A 27,945-nucleotide genomic window follows, 5' to 3' on the forward strand; every position below is an offset into this window, starting at 1 on the left:
CAAAGAAGAAATTCAAAACGACTAGTTCAATGTCTAGAAGTCAGATCGCTAGCAGAACGTGAAGTTAAAAAAATCAGAAGCAAATCAAAGCAAATCAGATTTTATTTAAGATAGGTATTATAGGTATCAAAGCAAATCAGATTTTATATAAGATAGGTAAATAATAAAAAAACTATACTTACCTACATATTTTTTATAAAATTTCTTTAACCAGGTACTTATACATCGTCTATTTTAAAAGTAATTTTCGAGGGTCTTCGGCAAATCGATTTATTTCATCTCTGTGTAAGAATCGCTCATATTATCTTTTATAAGTTTTCTATGAAAGTACTAGATATTTTTTCTCTAAAAGTACTAGATTTTCGATAAAAGTACAAGATAAGATACTTAGTAGTCAACATGATCCAGGGGATAAAACTAAAGATTGTATGAAAATTTCAAGTACCTACCTGTTGCTATTATTGATATAGAGCAAAAAAGGCCAAAAAAATCACGTTTGTTGTATGGGAGCCCCCCTTAAATATTTATTTTATTTTGTTTTTGGTATTTGTTTTTATAGTGGCAACGGATATACACAATCTGTGAAAATTTCAACTCTCTAGCTATTACCGTTCTTGAGGTGGTTGTGACTTAAGTATTGAATTTTATCTACCCGCCCTTTTGGGTAGATACGGGTAAATACCGGGTAGATGGGTAAATATCCAGGTACGTGCCCATCTCTAATTTCATCATTGGTCAAAGAGTATTGATACAACAAAGGGACAAATGTCAAAAGAGTGTTGCTATTGCTAAAAAAAAAGTTTCGCCTCCTAGACATTCTTGACGCACTATAGTTACTAAAATGAAAACTGTTTGACAATCAAATAAAAAATAAGAAAATGCCTCAATATTGTCAATCCTCATTCTCTATTTATGTTCCATTATCTATCCTATCCTATATCCTTAATCTCATCTTAATCTATGTTATCTATGGATACGTTTTTTTAGAGGGTTAATATAAAAGAATTGGCTTCGGCCTTCACTATCATTCATTAAATAGAGAAAACATAGAAATGGCTGTATGGCACTGACCTCTATAATTACACTAGACAGGCTATGCCGTACAAAATGACAGCTATTTTTTGTGCCGATTTGAAGCGCCGCGGTGAGCGTACTGTGAACTAATTAGGTACACAGAAAATTACAACCGCCATTTGCAAAATAGTAGTTCCAAGTACACTCACTACTGCTTTCACATAGCAATCAGCGCCAAAATGGCGACTTTCAAATAGGAACATTTTATTGATAGCGATCGCCTATCCAGTGTACTGTGTATTAATAAAGAGGCCGTCAGTGCTGTATGGGCAACGCTCCCTTTGCCTGTCTCGACCGGGACGAATTAAAAAAAATATATATCTATGGATACAAATTAAATTCTTGGATACTGCTTGGATACAATAACGTCAGTTCTTCTAAGTAGTCTGTGGATACAATACATAAACAAAACCTAGTGATAAAATATAAAATATAATAAAGTTTTGGAAGTTGGAACCGTAGTATGGTAGTCTGTCTTTGGAACAAAACAATAATTTAAATTTACAATTATGTGCGACCTTAAAATATGTAGAATATGTCTACGAACTGAAACAAAAATGTATCAACTACAATCCTATCAGTTACAATATTACTATGAAGAAGTATTAGCTTTTAAGGTAAATTTTATAGATAAAAACCATAATAATATTACTAAAAATGCACAAGTGTGTCTGTCTGTCTCTAACTTCTTCACACCTAAGCCGCTGAACCTTTTGATGGAAGTTTGGTAAAGAGATCAAAATATGAAGGAATATGAAGGACGACCTTACTTAATACTAGAAAAAGCCAGGATATTTTTCCTCACAGCAATACATAAGTACTGTTCCCACGAAGTTCGGTCAAGGCTGCATATATAATTATTCATTAGCAGAATTATAATATTATTCTGAGCTATCAACACCTACTATTGCGATAAAAAACTAATATGAATGAAAAATGTAGAACAAACATGAGTTCTATATTTACTTTTTTTCTTATTTTATGTTATTAGGTGACAGATAATGATGGACTTCCAAAATTTTTTTGCTATGAGTGTGCTGCAATCTTGCATAAATTTCACAAATTTAAAGAAAAATGTTACATGGGACAAAAGGTTTTACAAGAAATGCTTTGGCAGGGTTCGGTATGTAAATTCATCTAGTGCTTCAATGCTTAGTACTCACATGCATTTTGCTCAATAATTTTACTCCAAATTGAGTGATAATTACTGTGTGGACCGCAAAACTCACATATATCGATTTAGAATAAAACTATCGAGCAATGCTGAATGTGTGGAGGAAATCCCGAGCCGCGGGTTTTGCTCTACGCTATTGCTCGATCAAGCAAAACCGTATGTGAGTACCAGCATATGACTCCTATAAAATTAATTATTTTTATTTAAAATGTTTGTTCTAGTTTAATATCATTTTAGTATTAATCTTGTTGTTTATTACAAACAGATCACTTATGAACTGGTTGAAACAGTGGACAGAAGAAATTTGAATTTAATATACACATTAAGTAAAGCCAGTGGTACATTTGACTATTTCATTAAGGAGAGTAAAACTGAAAATACAAATATCTGTAAACAGACAATTACAGATGTGGATAAAAATAGAGCACCTGTTAAGTTAGAAAATGAATTAGGTGAGATGGAAGATGACTTTGCAAATGATGATTCTAGCAGTGATTATGATCCAATGGATGGCAAAATGTCAAGACCAGTTACAGTTTTTATTAAAGCAGATAACATTGATTGTAAAATGGAAGATTTGGATGCCAATGAAGGAAGAAATAAGGGTGACAAAACTCTTCAAAGTAAAAAGCGTGATGTTAAAATACTAAAGTTGATAGAGGAAGGTACTTGGGAAAAGATTTGCTTATCTGAAGAAGAAGCTAAGCAGGTAAATTGTGTTATCAAATTTTTATTATTGCTACTTGCTAGCTTTAACAATCAACATCAATAATTGCTTAGTTATATTTAGCAATAATTATCATCCACAAAGACATGCTTATATTGGTCATGGCCCATGCGCCTTAGTTGAGAGGCCACATAAAGGGTAAACAGGAATATAATATTGTAACAGTTATGTCAAGATAAGTTCAGTTATTAATACTTATAGAAATTTTAGGAATTCAAAGCTAGATCAGAGGAGGAAAGGTATAAAACTGCAGAAAACAAATGTACAGATTGTTATAAAACATTCTCCAAGGAGGAAATGTTGTTGCGGCATAAAAAAATTAGGCACAGTGAGGTGAGGATTCCAAATATTGCAATACTTCTTACTAAATAACTTCAATATTCCAAATATTGAAGTTTATCAATAAAAGTAATAAAATGTTATTAAAAAATAAATATAAGTACAATAATTATTATAGGATAATCAGTTGATACAACAACACAGCTGATATAATATTTTTTTTAGTCCAATGGACCCTTTGAGTGTTGCTTTTGCAAAATGCGTTTCAAATGGGACTGCTTGCTGCGCAAACATATGAGTGAGCACTACACTAAGTACAAATGCTTAAGATGCAACCTCATCTGCCCGTTAGAGTAAGTATACCGAAATATTAGTTATGGTTAGAGTTTCTTACGGCGGCCCGCGGCTCTTCACGATGGGCTAGTTTAGTGTAGGGTTGCCATCCGTCCGGATTTGTCCTAGTTTGAAGGGCGTCCGGGGAGCGTCCGGCCGGGTTTTTGAAAATGTCCAGGTGAAATCCAGAGACTTTTGTTGAGAGAAATCCAATTTTTTAGCCAGGCAGCAATAAACGAAAGAAAAAAAGTCGCTAAGCATACACACTTTCTTTCTTCTTTGATCAAAATCAAGTATGATTTCAATGATTTAAGTTATCAAATTTTTGTTGAAAAAATTGGGACGTAATAGTAAATAGTTTTTAATGGGTGTCCGGTGAAATAGCCATATAATATGACATCGTAAAATAACATTGCACAGAAATGCCATGTGATGTGTTAGTGTGTTTTCGCGGAAATGCATCGGATTTTCACGATGCGACGCTGCAACGCAGTGTTGAGAATTATTGTCCCTACATTATTTCTACATGTAATTTGAATACCGATATTTAACTTAAGTTGGGTTGCACCAGAGGCGTGGTTAAAGTTAGAGATACAGTTATGGTTGTAGTTAAGGCAAATTTAACTTTAGAAGTTGAAATAAGACGTCAAAGAGGGGAGGAGGTAACACGTGTTCCCAGCCTTTTTTTATGTCGCCCCCCTAGGATTATAAAGGTAGCAATAAAACGAGTTGTTGTAATTTGTAAATTACAGTTTTAAGCGTCAAAATTAATTAATTTGGGTTATAGAATTACTGTGAGCGACTGACTGCGAGTGATCAGAAATCAACCAACTTACAAACATTAATTTGAGTTACTTAAAATACAAAATGAGCAGCTTCATAATATTTGAGCGACCTTATATTTGTTACGTCCTCCTGCATTTTTTTCAATATTTGGCAAATGTATTTTTATACTGAGTGGCATTTTATCTTAAATGAAGTGTTTCGAATACAAAAACCACTTTGAAAAATACACTAATGAGAAGAGTGTAATGAGCTCATATTTAAAAAGGATCTAAATAACTATTGAAGAAACACTATTCTATAACGCCTCCGTGGTCTAGTGGTATAGAGCGCGGCTCTTGACTCGGAGGTCGTGGGTTCGATTCCCGCGTTGGAAACATGCTATTTCCAAGTTTGGTTAGGACAATGCAGGCTGATCACCTGATTGTCTGACAAGTAAGATGATCCATGCGTCGGATGGGCATGTAAAAAGTCGGTCCTGCGCCTGATCTCTCGCCGGTCGTGTCGGTCTTCCGTCCCACTGGGTTATGAGAGTAAAGGAATAAAGAGTGCTCTCGTGTACTGCGCACACACTTGGGCACTATAAAACTACTCCTGCGTAACTGGCCTGGTTTCAATGAAACCGGCCACCGTCACCGAAACCGGTGTGGGAGCTATTATTATTATTCTATAAGCTAAGAAATTTTATTATTAAAATTTAAGGGTAATTAAATAAAACTACTTACTTAGCTTCGTAAAAATAAAGTTATATGCATATTGCATTTACTTAAAACAAAAGTAAAATAAGACGCTTCAGTCAACTAAAAAAAAAACTTTATTATTCATATTAAGAAACATTGAGAGCTATGAGAAGCGTTACTACTTCATCGTCACTGGTGAATAAGTGCTGGCTTGGACTTAGCGGGCCGGGCGCCGGCCTCGTTTTCTTTTTTGTCCAATGGGTATCATTTTTGCTTCCAGTGGTGGTGTTGTTAGTTTGAGCCGAATTGCTAGACCCAAAACGTGTTTGCATACATATCTATTGAAAAATTCGGGACAGTCGCACGATCCTTTTTGCCAGTCCTTTGGCAGTGTGGTTTTCTGGAAAGCAACTGACAGCTTTTTATACTCGTCAAAAGTCTGCCAGCGATCGTTGTAGTTTAAATCTCCCGCATTTTCGTTGCAAATCAAATATACTTTTTTGGTAGGATCAGATGCTATTATCTTTATATTTATGCTTTTCTTTGCCCAGACGTAAGCTTCCGTCCATTGTCGAAGCTCAATAGTAGGTGCCTCAGGTAACGAAGAGTTTACTAATGACCACTGGGCTACCATATCGGTAGCAACAGACAGAAATTGCGACAGCGGAAATCGTTCTCGCAATGTATTATGGTATTTTATGTTTCTATTAAATGACTCGAGGGCATTATTTGTCGATGGCGACATAGGTGCTGCACCTAAGAACCAATTGCGATTCTTTCTGAACCATTCCTCTTCCATGTACTTTACAAAGGTGGTTTGTGTTTTCCATTTCTCAAGGAACGCTGCCGAAGCGGCATTAAACACTTCGAGTGAAGGTGCGTTATGTAAAGCATCTACGTCCCTCAAAATGCTTTTTTGTTCCTTTTTTGGCACATTTTTTTCTACTTTCTTTTGTATATTTTTTTTAGCATGTGCCCAGCACATACGAACGGTTGGTTCTTCACCAAAAACATCTGCAAATGCGTTTTTTATATTTTGAGCTGCGTCGCAGATTAGAACTCTGGGTTTCATTGTGAAATCGTATAATTGCATAACTTTGTCCTTTATTCCTTGGAACATCGTCTGAAAATCTTCTTGGCACTCATTTGTAGCTACTCCCAAGCAAATAGGATGAAACTTGCGATTTTTATCCGTAGTGCCAACAATCAGCACCGGAAATCCCTGCCATAACAGTTTGTAAGTGGCATCAGTGTGTATGAGTTCTGTGAATAAAATTGTTTTCAATAATGTTTTTGTGGATAGATTGAATCGGAAACTTGGCTGATCTCCTTCAAGAATGTGATAACTAATGACGAAAACCTCGTTGTCATCTTCTGGAATAGCGGTACGTTTGAATATCCACTGCTCCAATTCGCCCAGACAAATACACGATTTTCCAAATTTTTGTGCTCTGAGATCCGACAAATAATTGTAGAGTTGCCTTTTTGATGGTAAGTGTATTCCTTCTATTTTAGCAAGTTCTGATAAAATTGCTTTGGGTTTCAAGCGTAAATTGAACAATTTCTTAATTACCTCTTTTGTGTTCTCGTAAATGCCGTAAGGATCTCGGGTGCCAATAGCACTATGGTTATGTTCTGAGTCAGTATGATACACATTTACCTTATCGTCATCATTAACTAATAACAAATAAAGCTCCGCGTCGCATTGCGGCCCTCTCCTTTTGACTTTATTGCAGCGATAGAACCTTTTTTGACCATCTTTAGTGGCACGTGTGTAATTCCGCGACCAAATACATTCAGAATTTACGAAGTTTAAAGCATCTTCTTCGTTAGAAAATTGTTTTAAAAATATCCAATCTTTGGACTTCTTTTGCTTTTTAGTCACTGTTAGTTCTGTTTCACTCTCAGATTCACTTTGGTGCACTGGAACTTCATTCATATTATCACCACCACCACTTGTGCCTGGTAAGCTAGGATTGTTCATGATTGTAACTATATAGCAGGTTAAAACAGGTTAATTATGCAGCATGTCCAAATATTACGTCACATCAAAACACAAGCAAATAAATGCTGCGTGCGGCTTGCTAGCCAGTGGTGCAGCTCGCTAGGGTAAAAAATTTATTTGGGTGCGAGCGTAGGGCAATCGTAAAACGCAACGCTAACGGTCCGCAGCCCAACTCACCTGACTGTCGAGTGTCGACTGCATCTGCAACGATTCGTATTTCGTCGGCCGTCGCGCGTCGCCCCGCCCAATCCGAATTCGCGCGCATTTAACAATCTGTAGTTTTCATTAAAAAAACGTATCAAAATAAAAATAAAAAAACATAAGCCCTCAAATAGAATATCAGTAACCAATAATCATTAATAAAGCAGCTTACATAACTTTGCTCAAAGTGAACGTTTTAGTTAGTAGTTCGTTATATTGTAGGTATAACCTCGCTTAGAAAAATCGAATCAATATTAATATTGAAGTTGCCCTCTCTGTATTTCCAGTCGCTCACTTAAGGTGCGCTTATACGGACAACTAAAATTGCTCAATTCCAGTAAATACTCGTCAACTATGACGTCACGACTACATCAAGCAATTTTCGGCAACGGCAATAAGCATCAATATTAGTTCAGTCAACCAAGTAGTTGTAGAATGCGTGACCGGGAACCTAAGCGATTTCTGTAGGAACTTATTCAGGGTGGTTAAGGACAAAAACATACTAACACCTGTATTCACAAACATTACTATGAGATCTCACAGTACGAGCGGACGCACAGTATCCCAAAAACCTATTCATAAACAATACTTGAGTGGCATTCATCACTATGCGTCCTTTCCAAGGAACGCACAGTTAAAGTAGCCTGCTAGCTATATTACGCAACGCATAGTGTCGAGCTCACGTCACGTTAGGTTATGTTTATTTTATTTCTCTCTCTAGATAATATTGTATTGTGTTAAAGTCCTTTTCACATTATAGCAGCGAAGAGGAATTTGATAATTATTTCAATGGTATCATGGACAACAGAAATAAGTGATACGAGATTCCCAGGATCCTTTTGATTATTATAGCTGTGATGAATTTAGTCGACGTTACTGGTTTTCTAAAGATGTGGTACTTTCTATACTTTTACAGCAGATACGTGAAAGCGCCGACTTTGATGTGGAAACTGTGCCAGTCAAACTGTCAGCCAGATAGTTAATAGTTATTCTCATTTATTATTGTAAATGCGAATTCGGTCTGCCTTCTTATTATGACCGCCTTTCGGTTACTAAATATATCAAATTTATTTAAAATAATCCGTTACATTTGATTTTGTTTCGTTTCGTCAGTCCCTAGATCGCCAGGCCCTAGTTATTATTTCCAAGTTTGAGGATAATACAGGCTGATCACCTGATTGTCTGACAAGTAAGATGATCTATGGTCGTATGGGCATGTAAAGGTCGGTCCTGCGCCTGAACTCTCGCCAGTCGTGTTGGTCTTCCGTCAAACCTAGTTATGAGAGTAAAGGAATAGAGAGTGCTCTTATGTACTGCGCACACACTTGGACACTATAAAATTACTCCTGCGTGGACTGGCCTAGTTTCGATGCAACCGGCCACCGTCACCGAAACCGGTGTGGGAGTTATTATTAATAATAAAAAACATTAATTTCCCCTAAAATATTAGGTTTAGCGACTGGACTATTTAGATGCAGCATAGTAAATGTTATACCCACAGAATAGGATAAAAACTTTATTGCATTTATCTAAAAATAACATTTACAAAAATGTCAAAAGTTAACCAAATTTTGGAGAACCACCTATCTGCGACATTGAACGATATGAAATATCTGGAGTAATTAGAAGCAATATCGCCGAAATAATTGCCACAATTTATTGAAATTGCTCAATATTGCTCCAGATCGGTCCATTCGTGTCGCGGAGCAATTATTGCCCCAGTATAAGCGCACCTTTAGAAATGTAGTCGCTCGGATAGAATTTTAATATCGAAATGGATTAATCACAATCCACTTTTTGTAAGCTCGTTCTGGATTTTATTAATAATCAATATTCGTCGTTAGTTTACCTACTCAAATTCATACCGCTCATGTTATTAAAACAGTATAGGTATTATTGTCATCATCAGTCGCAAAGTTTTTTTTATTTGCTCGTTTTATTACTACTAGCTATTTGACCGAGCTTTGCTCGGTTTTAAAATCGGTGATAAAACACGAATAAAAAAACATTTTCTAAAAATGATTCCTAGCTAGATCGATGTATCGCCCCCGAAACCCCCTATATACTAAATTTCATGAAAATCGTTGGGAGTCGATTCCGAGATTCCAATTATAATATTTCCAATATATTTAAACAAGAATTGCTCGTTTAAAGATATAAGATAATATATTCTACTAACATCTTTACTAACACACATTTTGCAAATAAATTAAATTGAATCTATACTAATATTATAATTCTGCAGAGTTTGTTAGTTACTAACACACATTTTGCAAATAAATTAAATTGAATCTATACTAATATTATATTTCTGCAGAGTTTGTTAGTTTGTTTGTTTGAAAAATTCTTTCAGTGTTAGATAGCCCATTTATCGAGGAAGGCTATAGCTATATTTTATCACGCTAAGACTAATAGAAACGAAGAAATAGAGGAAAATGTGGAGAAAACGGGGGGAAATTATTGGAAAGGGCTTATTTGAACGCGCTAATCTCAGGAACTACTGGTCCGATTTGAAAAATTCTTTCAGTGTTAGATAGCTCATTAATCGAGGAAGGCTATAATGGCTATATTTTATTACGCTAAGACTAATGGGAGCGAATAAATACAGAAAAATGTGAAAAAAATGGGGGAAATTATTTGAAAGGGCTTACTTGAACGCGCTAATCTCAGGAACTACTGGTCCAATTTGAAAAATTCTTTCAGTGTTAGATAGCCCATTGATCGAGGAAGGTTATAGGCTATATTTAATCACGCTAAGACTAATAAGAGCGAAGAAATAAAGGAAAGTGTGGAAAAAACGGGGGAAATTATTTAAAAGGGCTTATTTGAACGCGCTAATCTCAGGAACTACTGGTCCGATTTGAAAAATTCTTTCAGTGTTAGATAGCCTATTTATCGAGGAAGGCCATAGGTTATATTTTATTATTCTACGACTAATAGGAGCGAAGAAATAGAGGAAAATGTGGAAAAAACGGGGGAAATTATATGAAATTGCTTATTATCTGCTTATTATCTTAAGATTCTTAAGAACTACTGGATAAATTTTTATGTTATTTGGCAAACATAAAGAATATACCACGTTAAGGGACATAGGCTATTTTTGCGGAAAAATGTACGGTCGCGTGAAATTCCTAAATTACGCTAGCGAAGCCGCGCGGAACATCTATATATAATAAAATCGTAGGAAAGTCAATGCTGTACATTGAATATTTTTGTACAATAAATAATACTTGGGACGTGATCTACTATACTAACGCGGACGAAGTCGCGGGAAACAGCTAGTTGAATTATAATTACCTGATTATAAATAGTAAACTCATACCGCTCCAACTGATATACTTACCTATCAATAGTTTTATGCAAAATCATTTAAAGTACTCCAGCTCTGGAGCAGTTAGTCGGCTGTAAAGTTACGAGGTTAGTTTTAACCACAAGATGTTCCATGGTTAACTTTTTCTATACTCGGGGTGGCCTAGAAATGCCCACACGGGGCTGCTATACGTAGGAGCACTTTGGACTGTGCAATAAGCGGTGGTGTCCTACTGTCACCCCGAGTATCCCCCCGGCTAAGGCAAGGCGCTGCGGCCACTCCGCCCGGCGCGGCGCCCCGGCCGTCTCAAGGGGTTCCCGTTCTCATTCGCGCTCGGCAAGGCCCGATCGTGTCCGGGTGGTTAGGTCTTAATGTCAAAATGTACTGATCTACATCACGTACGTACTTCAAAAAGAACCTTTCCCAAAATGACTGATTTTTTATTATTAAATGTCGGAAATCCGTAAAACCTAACACAAAGGGTGAATTTATCTGCATTACCTATCAACCCAGAAAAATTAAACATTCGACTTCGGAATAATTCGCATAGAGCTGAAAATTGGGAGAGACGTTAAATACACCATTATAAATAAAACCTCAAAAGTCACCCGCGATCCTCCTTGTGCCAAAAAATTTATTCAAGATCAAAGGTATGAAAATTAAGTTTTTCCCGTTTTTAGGGTTCCGTAGCCAAATGGAAAAAAACGGAACCCTTATAGATTCGTCATGTGACATGTCAGTCAGTCTGTCTGTCTTGAAGTACGTACGTTTAATGTAGATCAGTACATTTTTGACATTGACATTCAGACCTAACATCTATACTATCTATACTACTTAAATAATATTATAAATGCGAAAGTATCTCTGTCTGTCTGTCTCGCTTTCACGCCAAAACTACCGAGCCGATTGTAATGAAAGGGGTATGAAGATTTTTATATGGAGCCGACCTACTTCCCGCCATTGTGTTTTCTACTCATACTTCACTTCACCCTGTTCCAGCGGCGAAGTGCGGCCGTAAAATTATTGAAGTGCTTTTTTGGAATTGTAATAATTTAAACTTTAAGACGGAATATGGACGATGGTTGAATTTAGTTTGAAGCGTGCGTCGTTCGTAAAAAATTATTGCTTTGTAAACACACATTGTACATTGTTTTATAAAAAGATCTTTAATAACTATTATTAAGGTTGATTTTAGATAAATGTATACTTTTTTAAACACTTTAACTCGGCGACAGATTTTCGAGAGGTATTGTATGGGACTGTGTATCTTTTCTATTATTTTTTGTTTGTATTGATGTTAGCTTTCCATTTTTGAAAAAAATATTCGTAAACGCGAAAAAACACAATAGTGGACGGTAGGTCGGCAAAAATCTTCGTACCCCTTTTGTACACAGATAGTCTAAAGCCTGAGAAAGAACATAGGCTACTTTTTAACTGAAAAAAGGGGTTGTAAGGGGGTGAAAATGCGTAAATTTGTTCAAATTAAGTTAGTTCCAAAAATTCATAATAGATGGCGCCGTGCGTCTCCTACATCGCACAAACGCTTACTCAAACGTGTTTCTATAAGAGGTGGTAAGGATGGATAATCCTTTTACGTTTTTTAGCACCACTGTCTTGCAAATTTTGCAATTTGCAGTTATGTAGCCTACATGGTTCAACCGGAACTACCTACTATATAATATAGGTTACTCTATGACGGGAACTACCGCGCGCTATAAGCTGAAGTCCACGCGGACGGAGTCGCGGGAAACAGCTAGTACATAATAAAAATCATGACTCATGAGCTAGTTTTGTTGGGGGATGATGGGGGGAATATTTAAGTAAACTACTTAAATATTTCCACTATCCAACATGAAGTTTGAATGTAAAAGTTAGGTAAGTAGTTGATGAAATAATACACGAGAGGACTAAAGATATATTATTATTGAAAGAAACACAAAATATATTGTACACGGACGTAGCTAGGTAAAATGTTATTATAACAGAGGGCGAAAGTTTTTTCTGACAAGTATAATATTTTCTTCTAAATTTCAAATATGAATTCCAAATAGTTTTCGTTCACACTTCAACATCCCCCCTTGAACGCAAACCCATGGCAGCAGCGAGGGCTTGCAGCTTGCAGCGATGGAGGCCCTTTGTCTGCGCGTCAGCCACCATTCCTCGGTTGGCACCACGTTGGCACGTACTTGACTCGTATTTGATTTAGGAATAAGTCAATTTTGTCGCCTTCACACATTTGCTCTTCTGGGAAAATGTCCGGCACTTTGTCTGCACCTGACAGTGTAGTTTGACACTCACATAATTTTTTCAAACTAGCAAAAATGGGCTTCATCTCAATAGTTTGTAGAACTCTGTCTATATTATTTCAGTCTCTAATCACATGTCTATGGTTTACAGGACCACTGCAATATTACATGAAGAATATCATACTGGGATGATAAAAAAGTGCATGTATTGTGATGAAGAGTTTAGGTATGTATTTACATTAATTTACAACATTTTTTTACCTATAAAAATATCAAATATCTAAAAGTTTAATTTAAATTATCTTTTATTATTTTTGCGATCGATTTGAAATTGTAACGACTCTTCTAATGTTGCGAGTGTCCATGGGCGAGGGTAATTGCTATTCATCAGGTGATCCGTTTACTCGTTTGCATACTCGTATTTTATAAAAACAAGCGCGCCTTATGAGGTTTTTCAATAAGATACAATATACATTTCATATAGCATTTCCTTGCAGGCATCCATCAACATATTACTCTCATCTACGTACTCACAGAAGTGATCATTTGTGTGTACTCTGTGGGATTTCGTTTGTCAGCAAAATTGGACTACATCAGCACAAGAGAAAAAAGCATTGTACCAATAATACGGTAGGTCATTTCGATTGACACCAGCACTCAGCAGTATCACTGATGATTTTGATCACACGAAATGACCACGAAAGACGCCTGCCTTCAAAATTTGTAAACTAAAAATAGCGGAATTTACCAGAGATGTCACTGAATCGATATGAAGTTTTTTTTTATTCAGTGACGTCTCTAGTAAAATCTGCCGTTCTAGTCCACAAATTTTGAATTTAAAGACTTATTAGGTCTTTGCCTTTACTATTATTTGGAAAAGTATCGGTATCGATTTTTTTTATTTTATTCAGTGACATCTCTAGTAAAATCCGCCATTTTTAGTTTACAAATTTTGAAGGCAGGCGTCTTTCGTGGTCATTTCGTGTCCATATAGCTTCTTATGTCGATGGTATTTACCTACGAATAATAAAAACTAGTTTTTATTACTTATTCGTAGGTATTTACATATAAAGCCGGGCCCTAGTGATAAGTTTCAATTTGAGCCGCAGCACAATCACAGTCGTGCACTAGTGTGGGAATCCGGAATATGCGTGGAGGGCGGAGGCCGTAAAGGAAGATCTTCCGACCGAGCGAGGTGATATGCCCGGTCAGGCCAATGTGATTGATTTCAGTTGTCGTAAATATAGGACGCATTTAGAAAACTTCGATAGCGCGATGCAGGAATGTTGCGCTAATTGTGGTGTGGGTAGTGGGTACCGCCACACTAGTATAGTTTTTTTTTATTGATTCTCATCCCCCTAACTGTGTCAGGGCTTGTTGCTATCTTATTACATTATTTTGTACTAAATTATTAAAATTTCTTATACATACAAATTTCCAACACTAGTATAGTTGTCAGAAGTGGGAAAAGCCGTTGAGATCAAATTAGTTCGAAAGTGAGCTGCATCATGATTTTGCGCTTATACATATTATACAGTGTGTAACAAAAATAGGTAGAGAGTTCACTGTGAAAGTAGCAGCGCTGAAAGACCATTTTTTTTTTCAATTTTGTATCTCGTGAACTCGTGACGCTCGGCTTTGTAGCGGCAATTTATAAATTTAATTATGTTTAGGAGAGTGTAGACGACGATGAAGACATGAACACTTTCTGTGCCCGCTGCGACATCCGCTTTGTGACGCGGACGGCGTATGAAAGACACATCTTCCAGTCTACCGCACATGCTAACGAAGAGTGAGTGCCATATTCTATTTCTTTAAAGCTACCATCGAGGAAATTGATTCCTAAGCAGTTGACAGACAAACGTCATTTGATCGGATCATGTCAATTCAATGTTAAGAACGCTATCAGTTTTTCACAAATATCAGCGATTTTCAGGTACCATTTTAAAGAATTAGGAGTCACACTGCGAGGATAATTTGGTTTTAAATGAAAGATAATATATTCATCTCCACGTCTACACCATAAATTTTTTATAGCCGCATACAAAATTTTCACATAAATACGTTTTAACCATCACAATAATCGCAAAAGATTTAAAAAATGGGGAAGTTAGGCATCCGCTAAGAAAGGATTTTGATAAATTCCAACCCCAAGGGGTTAAAATACGGGATGAAAGTTTGTATATAATAATACTTCTTAACGCGAGCAAAGCCGCGGGCAAAAGCTCGTTTTATATAAAAATAAACTGGGTTTGACGTAACACGACCAAACTATGTAGGTCCTCCATCTGCCTAGGAATCAACTTCTCCGATTCCATTCGCGTTAAGTTTGCAATGACGTAATCCTTAGCTACCCAATAATATTCCTTTCTAAATTGTGATTATTATTTATTTATGTTTTAGCGGCGAAGGTCAAAACTCCATTCTTCGAAAAACTCTAGAAAAGAAACCGCAAGATAAGGTTTGTTAAAAATACTTTTAATACGTTCTAAATAAATTATTTTATTCAATGAAAAGTAATAACATTCATTAATGTTTCAGGGGAACGTAAAGTATGCAAAACGGTGAGAATTTTTATCGAAATATATATTTTTTTAGATATAGCTATTTGTCACGATATAGCTGTCATATTGTGTCACGATAATATGCCTATTTGACACGATAGCGTCGATAGACCCTCGGCACCTGGTGCCAAGAAGAATTACAAACACCCTCGTTAGAAAATCTAAAGATGTTAAAGACTGAGTTCAAATAAAAAAAGTTAAATTGTAAATAGACAAAATTCGAGGTATGTGTAGAAAAAGAAAGTAAAACTGTATTTAGTTTATTTTTAGGAAATACGGAAGCAGGAAATGTCGAAAGCCTAACAAGAAACCTAGCACGTGTCATCAGGTATGAATATGTATGAATATATTGCGTATACTTTTTGGACAGATAGCAAATATTGTGCAACTAGATGAAGCCCGCAACTCCGTTGCGCCAAAATTCGTTTATCGCGCGGGAACCGTACATTTTTCCGGCATAAAAAGTTTCCTATATCTTTTCCCGGGACTCAAAGTATCTCCATGCCAAATTTCAGCAAAATCGGTTCAGCGGTTTGAGCGTGAAGAGGTAACAGACATACAGACAGACAGACACACTTTCGCATTTATAATATTAGTATGGATATCTGCCTTTTGTTTACTTGTCACAAGATACGTAATGGTTCTCGTATGATGCCCCACACGTCCATACAGTAAAACAATAAACAATTGAATAAGAAATAGAAACATTGACAGATTTTTGGGACAAAACCATAGATTTCCTTTGTTTGGAAGCATACCAGCCAGCGGTGGCCCAGAAGCGAGCACAATGGCCTTGTGGGAGGCCTTTGCCCAGCAATGGGGCAGCATAGGCTAGAAAAAAAACGTAATTTTGTATATTCTCCTGTAGAACGAAACACTTTCTTTCAGTGGCGTAACTATAACATCCGGGGCCCGTACCAAATTGATGGGGTCCTATCAGTAAAAATCGTCTCGTTAATAGTAAAACAATGTACAAAAATTTTCTGACCTTACAGCCTCTTGGGCCGTGGGCCCGTGGCATTTTGCCAGCCCGGCCACCCTATAGTTACGCCACTGCTTTCTTTTCCATAAGATAGCTAGTTGATGTAGATCAGCTATCCCCAACCCGCGGCCCGCCGGGACTATCTGTGGCCCGCGTGATGTTAAACCATTTTGAAATTCACGCCCACCGGCGAAATAATGTAAAGTTGTGAAAGACGTGAATTTTTTTTCCATTTTTTATTTTGAAGAACGTTATTTTTAACCCTAAATTTTTTTTTGCGGCCCGTGACACCAAGACCTAAGCATGTTTGTGGGCCACAATTTGTGGCCCGTATGAAAAAAAGGTTGGGGGCCATGGATGTAGATTATATTTCTCGTTTCAGTGTGGCAAGCATTTCGACACGCAGGCCGCTTGTCTGAAGCACCACCTCGCTGAGCACCCAAGAACGTCGTTCTACTCATCTACGGAGAGGCACATCTGTGAAATATGCGGGGCTTCTTTGGCGGTGAGTTTTTTGCTAAAATCCTTCTTTTTAACTTTACTAATTTCGTATGTGATAATTAATAGGAGGTTTCATTTGCTACCGACATTGGTCTAGCGACCCATGCTTGTAGCGTAAAAGCTAGTGGCGTAGAGTAAAATGAAACCTATAGGTTACTGCGGAGTTGCAGCAAAGATTGGATAGTACTATTAATTGAATCACAAACGAATTGTCTTGAAAATTTGATAGTTTGATGCTATAAGTCAGGGTTTTTCAAAGTGGGGTACGCGAACCCCTAGGGGTTCGCCATTCGACGGCAGGGGGTTCGTGACAAGATTTCAGTAAGCGCGCGTTCGGACGTGCGCGTTTTCTGCGCATTTTCTACTAGCGCGGATTCAACATTCATAGCAATTTCAGAGGTGCTGAATCCACGCGATTAAAAAACGCGCAGAAAGCGCGCACATCTGAACGCGCGCTAATGGTGGCTTGATAACTGGCAGGGACACGCGGCACCCTTGGGGTTCGCTGTCACCTGGAAATATTAACAATGGTTCGTGGAGCTGAAAGTTTGAGAAACCCTGCTATAAGTTATAACGTCTTGATATCCACCTACACTACAGTTTAAAAACGTAAACGCGAGTTTTTTTAGGATACCGTTTTAATGTCATGTCAATACAGAATTGAATATTTTCTGTAACCTCGTGACTGCATCTAAACCATACCGAAACTATTTGGCGGCTCTGGATTTATGTATAGGCAGTATAGGCCATGGCCAATGAGTGGCAGCGTCCTATGGCGTCCAGGGGGGTGGCAGCGTCCTAGGATGATGGCGACAGAGTTAGTACATAGGAGCGGCAAAATTAAAGTGGCCTATATTCATAAAAAATATAAGTAAATCCGGCCCTGTATATCGGAATCGACTTGCTGTAACGGCTTATACCGTTTCAGCCGGGCAGCATAGCGCACCATCAGAACACGCACACTCGCAAGACGCTCTTCCCGTGTGACTCCTGTGGGAAGCAGTTCAACTCTTACGGTGGACTCAAGAGGCATCAAGTGGTAAGTTCCATAACAATACCTATAGAAAAACTTGTCTAACTTGAAATTACACGTCATACCACTTAACTAGTTGATGAGAAATTTTATACTGTAAATAATAGATACGAAGGAGGGGAGTTTTTTTTAAGTTGGATAAGCTCTACCACTTCTCAACAAACAATAAGAGAGAAGTCTCACTCGCCAAAACGCTAAGCGTTATGTTGCCTGCTGGAACGTCTTTTACTTGTTCGGTGTGTACAACCTTAACTGCACTGAGACTGAACGTTTTTAAGTGGTTATAAAATGACGAATTAGAAAATTATCTTCATTATAAAACCTTTACTAAGAAATTTCGTAAGTTTAAGAGTGCAGGATGAAGATTGAAAACTTGTGTTTTTTTATCATTCGTGATATATTTCAGACGCACACCGGTGAGAAGCCATATGCTTGCACGCTGTGCGACAAACGCTTCACGCAGAGCAACAGTATGAAACTACACTACAAGACATTCCATCTCAAAGAGCCGTGGCCTAAAAGGTACAAACTTTGAAATAATTTGCATTTCACTTTGTATTGTTTAGTAAAAGAGAATGTTTTTTTGTAAATTGCTCGTGTCGATACGTTACAAAGTATACGCGCAGCTAAACTAGAAGATCCTCCTTTTTTTGGAAGTCGGTAAAGATACGAATTAACTTTGCAAGTGCATGCACAAGCCCGCTGCGCTAAAATTGTGTTGGCTTTTTTTAACGTTCTTGTCACATTTGCTACATTTGTAATGTATCTAATACTTTTATTATTCTAGTAATGTTCTGTGAAATTTTATAAATCTTTTGTTTATAGAAATAGAAAAAAGAAAGACAATCCGCAAGAAAGTGAAGATCGGGATAGCAGCGACGATGAATTAAAAGATTTCTCCGAATTAAAGAAAACAGAAAAAAGAATGAAGCCTGATGTCCAATCACCTGAAAATCCGACCATGCATGTCTTAGAAAATGCTAATATGCAATATCTTTCTATTAGTTGGGGAGGGGAAGAGGCGATTTCGGGACAAGCTCGAGCGTGTCAGATTAAGCTTGTATAGGCTTCCGACATGTGTCTAATTATCATGATATAGAAATCAGATTTCTCACGTGGTGGGTTAAGATTTTTTTTAAATATTAAAATGTCATCGGATCTGTCAGATTAAGATAGGGGATGTTTAGTTTACCCCAAAGAAGCTTCCATATAAAGCACTGACGATTCAAAGGTTAGCCTGTAAGCCTGTAGGGACATTTTAAAATATAAAAAAATAAAGCTTCATATTTTCCTAACTAAGCTTCGCATATATTTTATTTTGCACTAAAACAAGTGATTAAGTCCTTGTTGTCTAAAATATACCTATTTATAGTTTACCTAAATAAGCAATTGTCTGGATATATTTTCATTTTCAAAACTTTAAAATGGCTGCAGTTTCTGAACCCACCGCTAAAACAAAAAACGCTCTTATTATTTTTTATCAGTTTTACCTAATGCAAAAAACCTACTAGGTCTCAATGACGCTCGAGTGACTACAAATTAGCACCTTCCCCTCCCCTACTATATTGGAATTTGGATATTAGTTGGTTAGATTCATCTTCTAACTAATAAAGCTATTTAATATTTATATGCGAATATATTGTGATTTGTGAGAGTACCAGAGGGCCTAGACCTCCATATTAATAAAAATATTTTTCTTGTGTATGTGTCATATTGTGAGTTGTGACGTTTTCAATATTATGCCAAACAAAGATAAGGAGGCCTGCCCTACTACACAAGTAGCAAGCGATTATCGTAATCGCCAACAGAATGTATAAGATTTGACATTAGTATTCCCTAGCGAAGCGATGACTTATGTCAAATGGCATACAATTTGTTGGCGTTGACGATAATAATTGCTTGCCACTTGTGTAGTAGGGCCAGAGTAGACAGAATTATAGAGTATGCCGACGTAGAACTGATGTTGAAATTTTTAAATTTGACGTATTATGACGAAAATCGTCGCTAGGGTTGTTAACTTGTTACCTACGAATTTAAAACTATGACATATTCGCTGGACGTGTTGCTCTTTGGTCGTATTTTTGTTTGTGTTTTGGCACATGCGATTAAAATTGTCACAATCCAATTTTGAAATCTTTATTTTAAATATTTAAAAATAAGTTATATCAGCCAGCGCGAGGCACATTCCGTTTATAATCCTAGTGAAACCCGACGAATTTGACAGATATTGAAACTTGTCCGTTTCTTTGCAGTCGAACTACTGGTAGATATGTCTATTGTGGTAGGGCAGGCCTCCTTATCTTTGTTTGGCATAATATTGAAAACGTCACAACTCATAATATTACACATACACAACAAAAATATTTTTATTAGTATGGAGGTTAGGCTCTTATTAAAGTTTTGAGGCCTGGGAAGTAAGGTCAGTAAAAGTATTAATATGACTTGTGATGTGTGATTGTAACTCTTTCTAGTACTTTAGCAATACTTAGCGCGTAACTTTTATACATTTTAGCGTACAATCTGTGTGTTATAACTTATATTGCTGGATCAGTATCATATTAGATTACGAAAATAATAAATATACATTTTTAATAAGTAATATGTCCTTTATTATTTACTTGGCACCAAGCAGCGGTACTTGTTTAAACGTAACCAAAATTATTTAAGTAGGGGAAAAATAACGTTGTTACTGTCAAAAATAAGTCCCAGTGGGCCGCAGGTTGAGTATAACTGCCTTAAAGCATCCCTATCAATTACAAAGGTACTATCAGAGAAGTTGATTCCTATGCAAATCGGGGACCTAAGTAGTTTGGTCGCGTTACGTCAAACCCAGCTGACTGATAACAATTAACATTGAATTGACATATTCGACCAAATAACGTTGGTCTGTCAATTACATAGCAAAATTCTGATCTTTATGAGATATCAATGTAATAAGGAACATTCCGGGTTTTTGTAGTGATAACGCTGTTTGGTAAAATTGACTTCGGTGGTGTTAGAATAGAACTAATGAGTCACTATAAAGTATAAACCACATTACGTTGCAATCTGCCTATGCATTAATTTCTCTGATACACAGTATGGTATGTCACTTACATGAAAATTATATCCGCTGGAGATGCTTCATTTTATACAACATGGACTATAATAAGCGAAATGAAAATAGCAGAGTATGATGTAAGATTTAATCTTGAACTGTTAAACATTAAATAAAGTTAATCATTTCAGATATTTTAAAAATATATACACACGATAATAAAGTTCCTTAAGCCTTATATTGTAATAACGTAAAGCAGTAGAAATATCCAATCAGAGATGAAGATGTTTACCTATTTTATTTTTTATTTTGCGTTATTTCTTAAAATAAAATCAAGTAACTCTTAACTGTACAGTGAAACTTGTATCCCCATGCTACTATTAAATTAATTCAACATTAATAAAGTTTTGAAATGTTTTAAACGCCATCTCAATATGTAAAACACCATAATATTATAAAATGGTATTTAACATCAAACTTGGTTGGTCACATTCCAAAAATTTGTTATTTGAAGTCTTTTACACAGGGTGTAACAAACTAAGTGATAATAGTTTAGGGTGTGTATGTGTCCCTTATATAGAGTTCACTGTGAAAGTGCAGCGCTAAATTTTTTTTTGTTGTAATTTGTATGGGCAAGCGCACCTGCGTCAGGATTTTTCTCATAGAAAAATTTAAAAAATGAGCGCTGCTACTCTCACAGTGAACGCAAAACAGGAGACTCATACACACCATAAAGTATTATCACTTAGTTTTGTTACACCTTGTTTAACTTATTTTTTTCTTTGATGGATCTAAACTAGATTAAAGATGTTTGATCTAAACATTTTTATAGTAATAAACTGGCATAAAGAATTAAGGCCGGAGCAAATAATGTTCAAAAATGTGGTTGGATATTTACGTACATGCTTACAGTTAAAAAAAAATGGAAATATCTAACTTTTATCCTCCTCCTTTCTTTTACCATCTGTTTGTTCTGGTCGCCTGCCCAAAAGGTCTCGTTTGACGCAGCATTTATCATTCTGAAAAAGATAACATACAGCGCTGAGGTCGTTGACTGCCTGCTAGTCAGAAAATACTAAAATATTATGAAATATTAAGTCCTAGTTGTTTGTTAACTCTTAAGAGGATACCACAGCAGCTAGAGAAATTAAAAAAAAGTACGTGTAATATCTATAGCTGTCTCCCTTACCTCAAGCCTATACCGCAGAACGCGATAGAGACAACTGCAGAAAATCCAGAAAATCAACGATTCGTTGTCCCCTGATTCCTTCTCCAAAACTTAACCGATTTAAGTACTTTTTTCATTAAAGATTAAAAAAAGGCTTGAGCTGTGTTCCTATGTTTTGCTTTTTTTGTATAATCTATCCAAATCTGTTTTCTGGACGTTTGAACACAGTGGAAAATCTGGCCATTTTTTTGGGTTTTTGAACGTTCATATCTTATTTAATAATTAAATTATGAAAAAAAGGAAAACATAGGGACATTGTATTAGTGGCCGTAGATATTCAGGAAAAAAATTATAACTCTACTAGCATTATCCAGGGAGGAAACAGGGGACAGCGTTTGTATGGGAAAAATGGCGGTGTGGAATCCTCTTAAGGCCGCGTTCAGACGTACACGATTTCTGCTCGCGCGGTTTCAACGCGTGTTGCGTGTTTTTCCAAACGCTATAGCAATTTCACGCGCGTTCAGCGCGCGACCAAAATACGCGCACGTCTGAATACACTCCTATAATTTTTTTATTTAAACCAGATTAGGGGTTGTCCATTTATGACATGAAGAAATGAGGCTCAACAAAAAAAAAAATTACAAGTCACAATATTATGATTAATGGATGGCCCCTTATTTAATATTTATACATTTTTATAGATAAAGTTTGATTCCAAGGAAAAGACAGCTCAAAGCATTGTGAATCAAGATAAATTTCTGGGCAACATCTACTTTAAAGATCAATTTTGATAACTTAACAAACATAATGTATAATTATTATTATTGTAAGAGTAATATACCTCATTGTCACTGGAGTCATCTGTATCACTGGAAGAGTCAGTCTCGTAGTGACCAAGACCTGGCAACACTCCGACACACTGTAATGCGCCTACTGATTCACCAGGAATAACGGTTGGAGTGGTTTGGCTGAAAAAAGCGTAATTAGTAAGTAGGTATTTTCTAATCTAAATAAACTTAGCTACTTCTATTCCTGTCTTACATTCTGTACGTATGTCTAAAAAGCATTTCTAATCATCATCATCTTTATATCAGCCTATAGTCATCCACTGATGGACATAGGCCTCTCTCAATGAACGCCAAGACGGGCCTGCAACTAAACGGAGATTGTCGTCCCACCTAGTTGGAAGTCGACCTACACCCTGATTTCCCACCAATATTTCTTATACATATAAGAATTAAAAATAATCTTACCTCACATTATTGACAACTCCATTTTTTGGTGGTGAAACATCTTTCTCTTTCTCACCTTCTATTTCACTAGCTTTTCTTTTCCTCACTACCACCTGTAATGAAACATTGTTAAAATATTAATGGTAAGTGGCAAGTAGATAATTTATTAATTCACATTGTTTTAAGCGCCCCATATACATTTGTCTATACAATTAATCTGATAAAAATCGTGACGATTGATCACATAAAAAATGTCGCTCATATTCAATTAAGTAAATCGTTAACGATCTTGACATACAACATTGATTCGTCATTTCGATTGGTTTGACACGATGGATCGTACAGATACATCTTACCGTGTATGGGGCCATTTTTAATTGTAAGTAGTGTATGAACAATGTTGTTTCATTAAAGCCAATGCTGATTTGCTACCATAAATCAAAGCTAAAACCTAAAATATTAAATCCCTAAGAGATTCCTTATATCTGTGATTTCAGGACAAAGCCATACAATTCAAAAATTTCTTTTATATTATTATGTCTAAACATAGCTGAGGCCTGAGATTTTTTCGAATAGCAATTCAATAAAATTGTAACAAATATCTTTCAACACTTACTCCTTGCAATTTATTCTTTTGTGTGGCCAAGTTTGTCTGTGTGGACCGAGCCGGTGCCAGTTGAGCTCTCAGTCTGGACAACTCTTCACTCTCTGCCAAGTTAGACACCCTCTCTCTGAAAAAGTAAAACCCGGCATGTCATAAAACAAAGGATTAAAAACTATACAGCATCTGCAACAAGATTTTTGGGTTTCTCAAACTAAATGTTAACATTTACGATTTGAATAGTTATTACCTCAACCACAATATTTTTAAAATGACATTAGGTTAAACATCTAGGGAGATATTTTAACCAAATAAAAATAGGAATCAATAATGTTTAATACCTAAATTCTTGCATTTCCTTTCTTTCCTCAATGCTGATCTGTTGGGCCACTTCTGCTTTTGTGCGTTCAACAAGATCTAGAAAACCCACTTCATCATCATCAAGGCCCCTTATCATATTTTCTGTAAATTATTTTTTTTATAAGTATAATAATCCATTTATGATATTTAACTGTTATTAACTTATTAAACATGCTGAAGTTAACTATTAAAAAAAAATAAGTACTTATAATAATCCATGTACATGGGCGTACCAAGGGGGCGGGATCATGTTGAGGTCCCTACTAAGTACTTTTATCTATAAAAATTAAAAAAAACGAATTTTTGCCATTTCTTTGCAATACAATATTTTTACAACTAAAGATTATGAATTTTTTATTCTTTATAAGCACCTAGCTTATGAAAAATCTGATTTGCCCCCCCCCCGGCCCAGAACCAGGGTATGCCCATGTCCATGTATGATATTTAACATGTTATTAAACATGCTGAAGTTAACTAGGCATATTGTTCTAAGAAGCAGAACGCAGGTTCTCAGTTAATTTCTACGTGTTGTAGTTTTTGGGTATAAATATTAAGCAGTGCATAGGTACTCAGTTTATGAGCTTCTTCATATTCTGCTTCCTTCTTCATCCTTTGCTCTTCAAGTCGTTGATACAATGGTCGAGTATCGTATGGCTCCTCAGGCGCCTCTGCAATAAATATATGGTTTATAAAACAATCGCACAATACCTATGTAACCTTACTTGATTATTAAAATTAAAAATACAACACCTTTAGGTTGGTCTTCCGTTCGTACTTTTTCCCATTCTTCTTGTCGTTGACGCCTTGCCTCTAATATCTCCGATTCTGATATAAAACCAGAACTCATTTTTATGCCCTTAAATACAATAAAAATATACTATAGTTTAGTATGTATTTTATTTTATTTTATTAAAAACTGAAAAGCACAACTACTTGCAAGTGACAGCTGATAAATGATGAATTGATGTTTGCTTGACAAATGACAGCTGTCACTTGTCAGTCACTTTTTTTTGTCTTCCTACACCAGCCAAGGCCTACACGGTACACCATGAGTCCATGAATCACGATATTATGAAAAAATACCGGTATTTGAAGCCCTGATTTAGGCAGGTCCACACCAAGCGAGCCGCCTCGGGCGCGGCCCGCCTCTCGCGGCATGCGCCGTACCGCTCGCTTGGTGTGGACGTTGCTCACCCGAGGCAGGCGCATGCTCACGCTCAGGCGAGCGCGCGCGTGGCCGAGCCGAGCGGTGTCGGTTTTTTGGAATGCTCAAAGGTGCCTCGGTCGTTTGCCTCGCGTAGTGTGGACGTCACATGTTTTGATATTTTGTGCCTCGGTCAAAAATGAACGATCAGTGTCGACAACTAATAAGTTTTTACGCCGCAAATGTATGGCCAGGGGATGACAGGGATGGGATAACATGGGGATGAGGAAAGATTCTTGGAGAAAAATCAGCTGCAAAATGAATATTCCTGTTAAGGATTTAAAAAAATGGAGTCTTCGTAGGATCATACAGATAAGATTCTCCTATTTTCGCAAGTTAAAAATAAGGCGCTGCCACGTGCGGTGCCGTGTCTTTGTTAGCATGGCTCGGGCTGTTCGAGCGAGGCAACCTCGCTGTGTACGCCCGTCCGCCTCGCCCTCGGTGAGCATGCCTCCGGCCTCGCCCGTTTGCCGCGCGCGGCGGACCTCGCTTGAGGCAGCTCGCGTGATGTGGACCCGCCTATTCACGTTGTGTATTAATGCCTAAACTCTAAAGTAAGCTAATTAAAAATATATATAATGTCAAATCGTCAAATGTCAATTGACTTGGCATTTGACAATCATTATTTTAGAAAATGTTTTGGAAATTGGAAATTTTGTGCCGGTCTATTAATTTTTGCTAAAAACTTATAGGGTTCTTTTCATTGTAAATTTCGTGAATAGATATATTGCCGGAACAAGAATACTGAAAATGTCTGATTCTGAAAACACAGTTAAAGGTGAATCACCAATACCAACAACAGATTTAGTTGAAAATAATAGCAACAAGTATGTCCTAAAATGCAAGTTCTGTGCATCCAAAATACTTGATAAAAAGTCAGCCAAGTATGTTGTTCAGGAGGTGAATATAAATCCGTTATAAATGAGCTTGCGTGTGCATATTAAATAATTTTGTAATTTTAGGTTAGGTCTTTGTGCTTATATGTTTACTTTAATTATTGCTATCACAATCTACTTCTATTGACATGAAATTTTTGCAGGTCCAATTACCTCTTATGCTGCAGGACTCTAGAAAAGAAGGGGAAGTGCAAAATGAAACTATGAATGAGTTTTATCATGTTGAAAGCATGTACACTTTTGAGAATATTGGATTTACACACACAGTCAATAACTACAAATATCTCAGTTGTGCAGACTGTGACGCTGGCCCCGTGGGATATTTTGACATGAGTACAAATCAAAGCTATGTAGCTGTCTCCAGAGTGGAACATGCATAACAACTCGTTACCTCAAGACATAAGTGATGAATTTATATCAAAATTCTGTCACTTATAGCTTCTGCCGCTTCTTTGTATCATAGGCAAAGGGTGATTGTAAATAAAATCTGGAAACTAGAATATTGAGAACATTCCAAAGTGCTTGAGAATAAATGAGATTGCAGAACACAATCGTTGTTTTCAATATAATGTTTCAGTTGCACTCTACATCCTAATAATTTATATGTAATGAAAAATTCAAATTTAAATTATTATTTTCTTGTAATGTAATGAAAAGGTTGCAAAAGAGCATGAGCCATGATGCTATCAATTGAATGTTAATAACATGATGCCCTTTTATGTTTATTTTTACATTTTATCTACAATAGATAAAATAATAATAATTGTAAACTTATTTTAAGTTTAACATCTAATACAACTTGTTTTTTGGTTTAAGTTTAATACTCTTTATAATAATAAAATAAATAAATTATATTATCCTTTTCATAGTTTTTAAAGTTTGCTTTTCAATAATATTATAGCTTAAAGGTTGAGTGAGCAACTGGAATTTGATGGCATTAAGTCTGCCTATGTACCAAGTTTTGTGCATTAAAAATCCGTACTTATTAATATTATAAACTATAAATGCGAAGATGCGTCTGTCTGTTTATTATCCCGGAAAAAATGTACGGTTCCCGCACGATAAATGAATATTAGCACAACGGAGTTGCGGGCGTCATCGTAAATGAGATTGCAGAACACAATCGTTGTTTTCAATATAATGTTTCAGTTGCACTCTACATCCTAATAATTTATATGTAATGAAAAATTCAAATTTAAATTATTATTTTCTTGTAATGTAATGAAAAGGTTGCAAAAGAGCATGAGCCATGATGCTATCAATTGAATGTTAATAACATGATGCCCTTTTATGTTTATTTTTACATTTTATCTACAATAGATAAAATAATAATAATTGTAAACTTATTTTAAGTTTAACATCTAATACAACTTGTTTTTTGGTTTAAGTTTAATACTCTTTATAATAATAAAATAAATAAATTATATTATCCTTTTCATAGTTTTTAAAGTTTGCTTTTCAATAATATTATAGCTTAAAGGTTGAGTGAGCAACTGGAATTTGATGGCATTAAGTCTGCCTATGTACCAAGTTTTGTGCATTAAAAATCCGTACT

The 27,945-nt window shown here is 36.2% G+C and overlaps 3 protein-coding genes across 3 annotated transcripts; 2 read left to right on the plus strand and 1 right to left on the minus strand.

Moving 5' to 3' along the window:
* The first annotated feature begins 1,533 nt into the window (after positions 1–1,533).
* Positions 1,534–19,732, plus strand: LOC121731326 (zinc finger protein 613-like). The gene is made up of 16 exons (XM_042120723.1): positions 1,534–1,691; positions 2,066–2,197; positions 2,514–2,957; positions 3,186–3,308; positions 3,480–3,607; positions 12,964–13,038; positions 13,310–13,442; positions 14,486–14,604; positions 15,216–15,273; positions 15,354–15,376; positions 15,647–15,704; positions 16,741–16,863; positions 17,788–17,898; positions 18,299–18,414; positions 18,718–18,941; positions 19,701–19,732. Exons 1-16 carry the CDS (start codon positions 1,584–1,586, stop codon positions 19,730–19,732), a joined length of 2,007 nt encoding a protein of 668 aa, XP_041976657.1. The 5' UTR covers positions 1,534–1,583.
* Positions 19,733–21,604: 1,872 nt separating this feature from the next.
* On the minus strand, positions 21,605–25,200 carry LOC121728403 (PSME3-interacting protein). The gene is made up of 7 exons (XM_042116579.1): positions 25,041–25,200; positions 24,860–24,958; positions 24,272–24,392; positions 23,946–24,060; positions 23,351–23,442; positions 22,939–23,065; positions 21,605–21,948 (listed from the first exon to the last, which is right to left on the minus strand). Exons 1-7 carry the CDS (start codon positions 25,135–25,137, stop codon positions 21,862–21,864), a joined length of 738 nt encoding a protein of 245 aa, XP_041972513.1. The 5' UTR covers positions 25,138–25,200; the 3' UTR covers positions 21,605–21,861.
* A 922-nt stretch (positions 25,201–26,122) lies between these two features.
* Positions 26,123–26,938, plus strand: LOC121728411 (guanine nucleotide exchange factor MSS4 homolog). Its single transcript, XM_042116592.1, has 2 exons — positions 26,123–26,394; positions 26,534–26,938. Exons 1-2 carry the CDS (start codon positions 26,245–26,247, stop codon positions 26,768–26,770), a joined length of 387 nt encoding a protein of 128 aa, XP_041972526.1. The 5' UTR covers positions 26,123–26,244; the 3' UTR covers positions 26,771–26,938.
* Positions 26,939–27,945: the final 1,007 nt, after the last annotated feature.

The sequence above is a fragment of the Aricia agestis genome, chromosome 1 (assembly GCF_905147365.1).
Source record: "Aricia agestis chromosome 1, ilAriAges1.1, whole genome shotgun sequence".
In the NCBI taxonomy this organism is placed as follows: domain Eukaryota; kingdom Metazoa; phylum Arthropoda; class Insecta; order Lepidoptera; family Lycaenidae; genus Aricia; species Aricia agestis.

Bases quoted from the DNA above. Each gene is read 5' to 3' on its own strand.
- LOC121728411 (XM_042116592.1), top strand. From the start codon at position 26,245: ATGTCTGATTCTGAAAACACAGTTAAAGGTGAATCACCAATACCAACA. The intron at 26,395-26,533 runs GTGAATATAAAT...AAATTTTTGCAG, and splicing joins CCAAGTATGTTGTTCAGGAG to GTCCAATTACCTCTTATGCT.
- LOC121731326 (XM_042120723.1), top strand. From the start codon at position 1,584: ATGTGCGACCTTAAAATATGTAGAATATGTCTACGAACTGAAACAAAA. The intron at 13,443-14,485 runs GTAGGTCATTTC...AATTATGTTTAG, and splicing joins AGCATTGTACCAATAATACG to GAGAGTGTAGACGACGATGA. The intron at 15,274-15,353 runs GTTTGTTAAAAA...TTAATGTTTCAG, and splicing joins AAAAGAAACCGCAAGATAAG to GGGAACGTAAAGTATGCAAA.
- LOC121728403 (XM_042116579.1), bottom strand. From the start codon at position 25,137: ATGAGTTCTGGTTTTATATCAGAATCGGAGATATTAGAGGCAAGGCGT. The intron at 24,393-24,859 runs GTACCTATGCAC...AATAATTTACAG, and splicing joins TGAAGAAGCTCATAAACTGA to AAAATATGATAAGGGGCCTT. The intron at 23,443-23,945 runs GTAAGTGTTGAA...GTTTCATTACAG, and splicing joins AAAAGAATAAATTGCAAGGA to GTGGTAGTGAGGAAAAGAAA.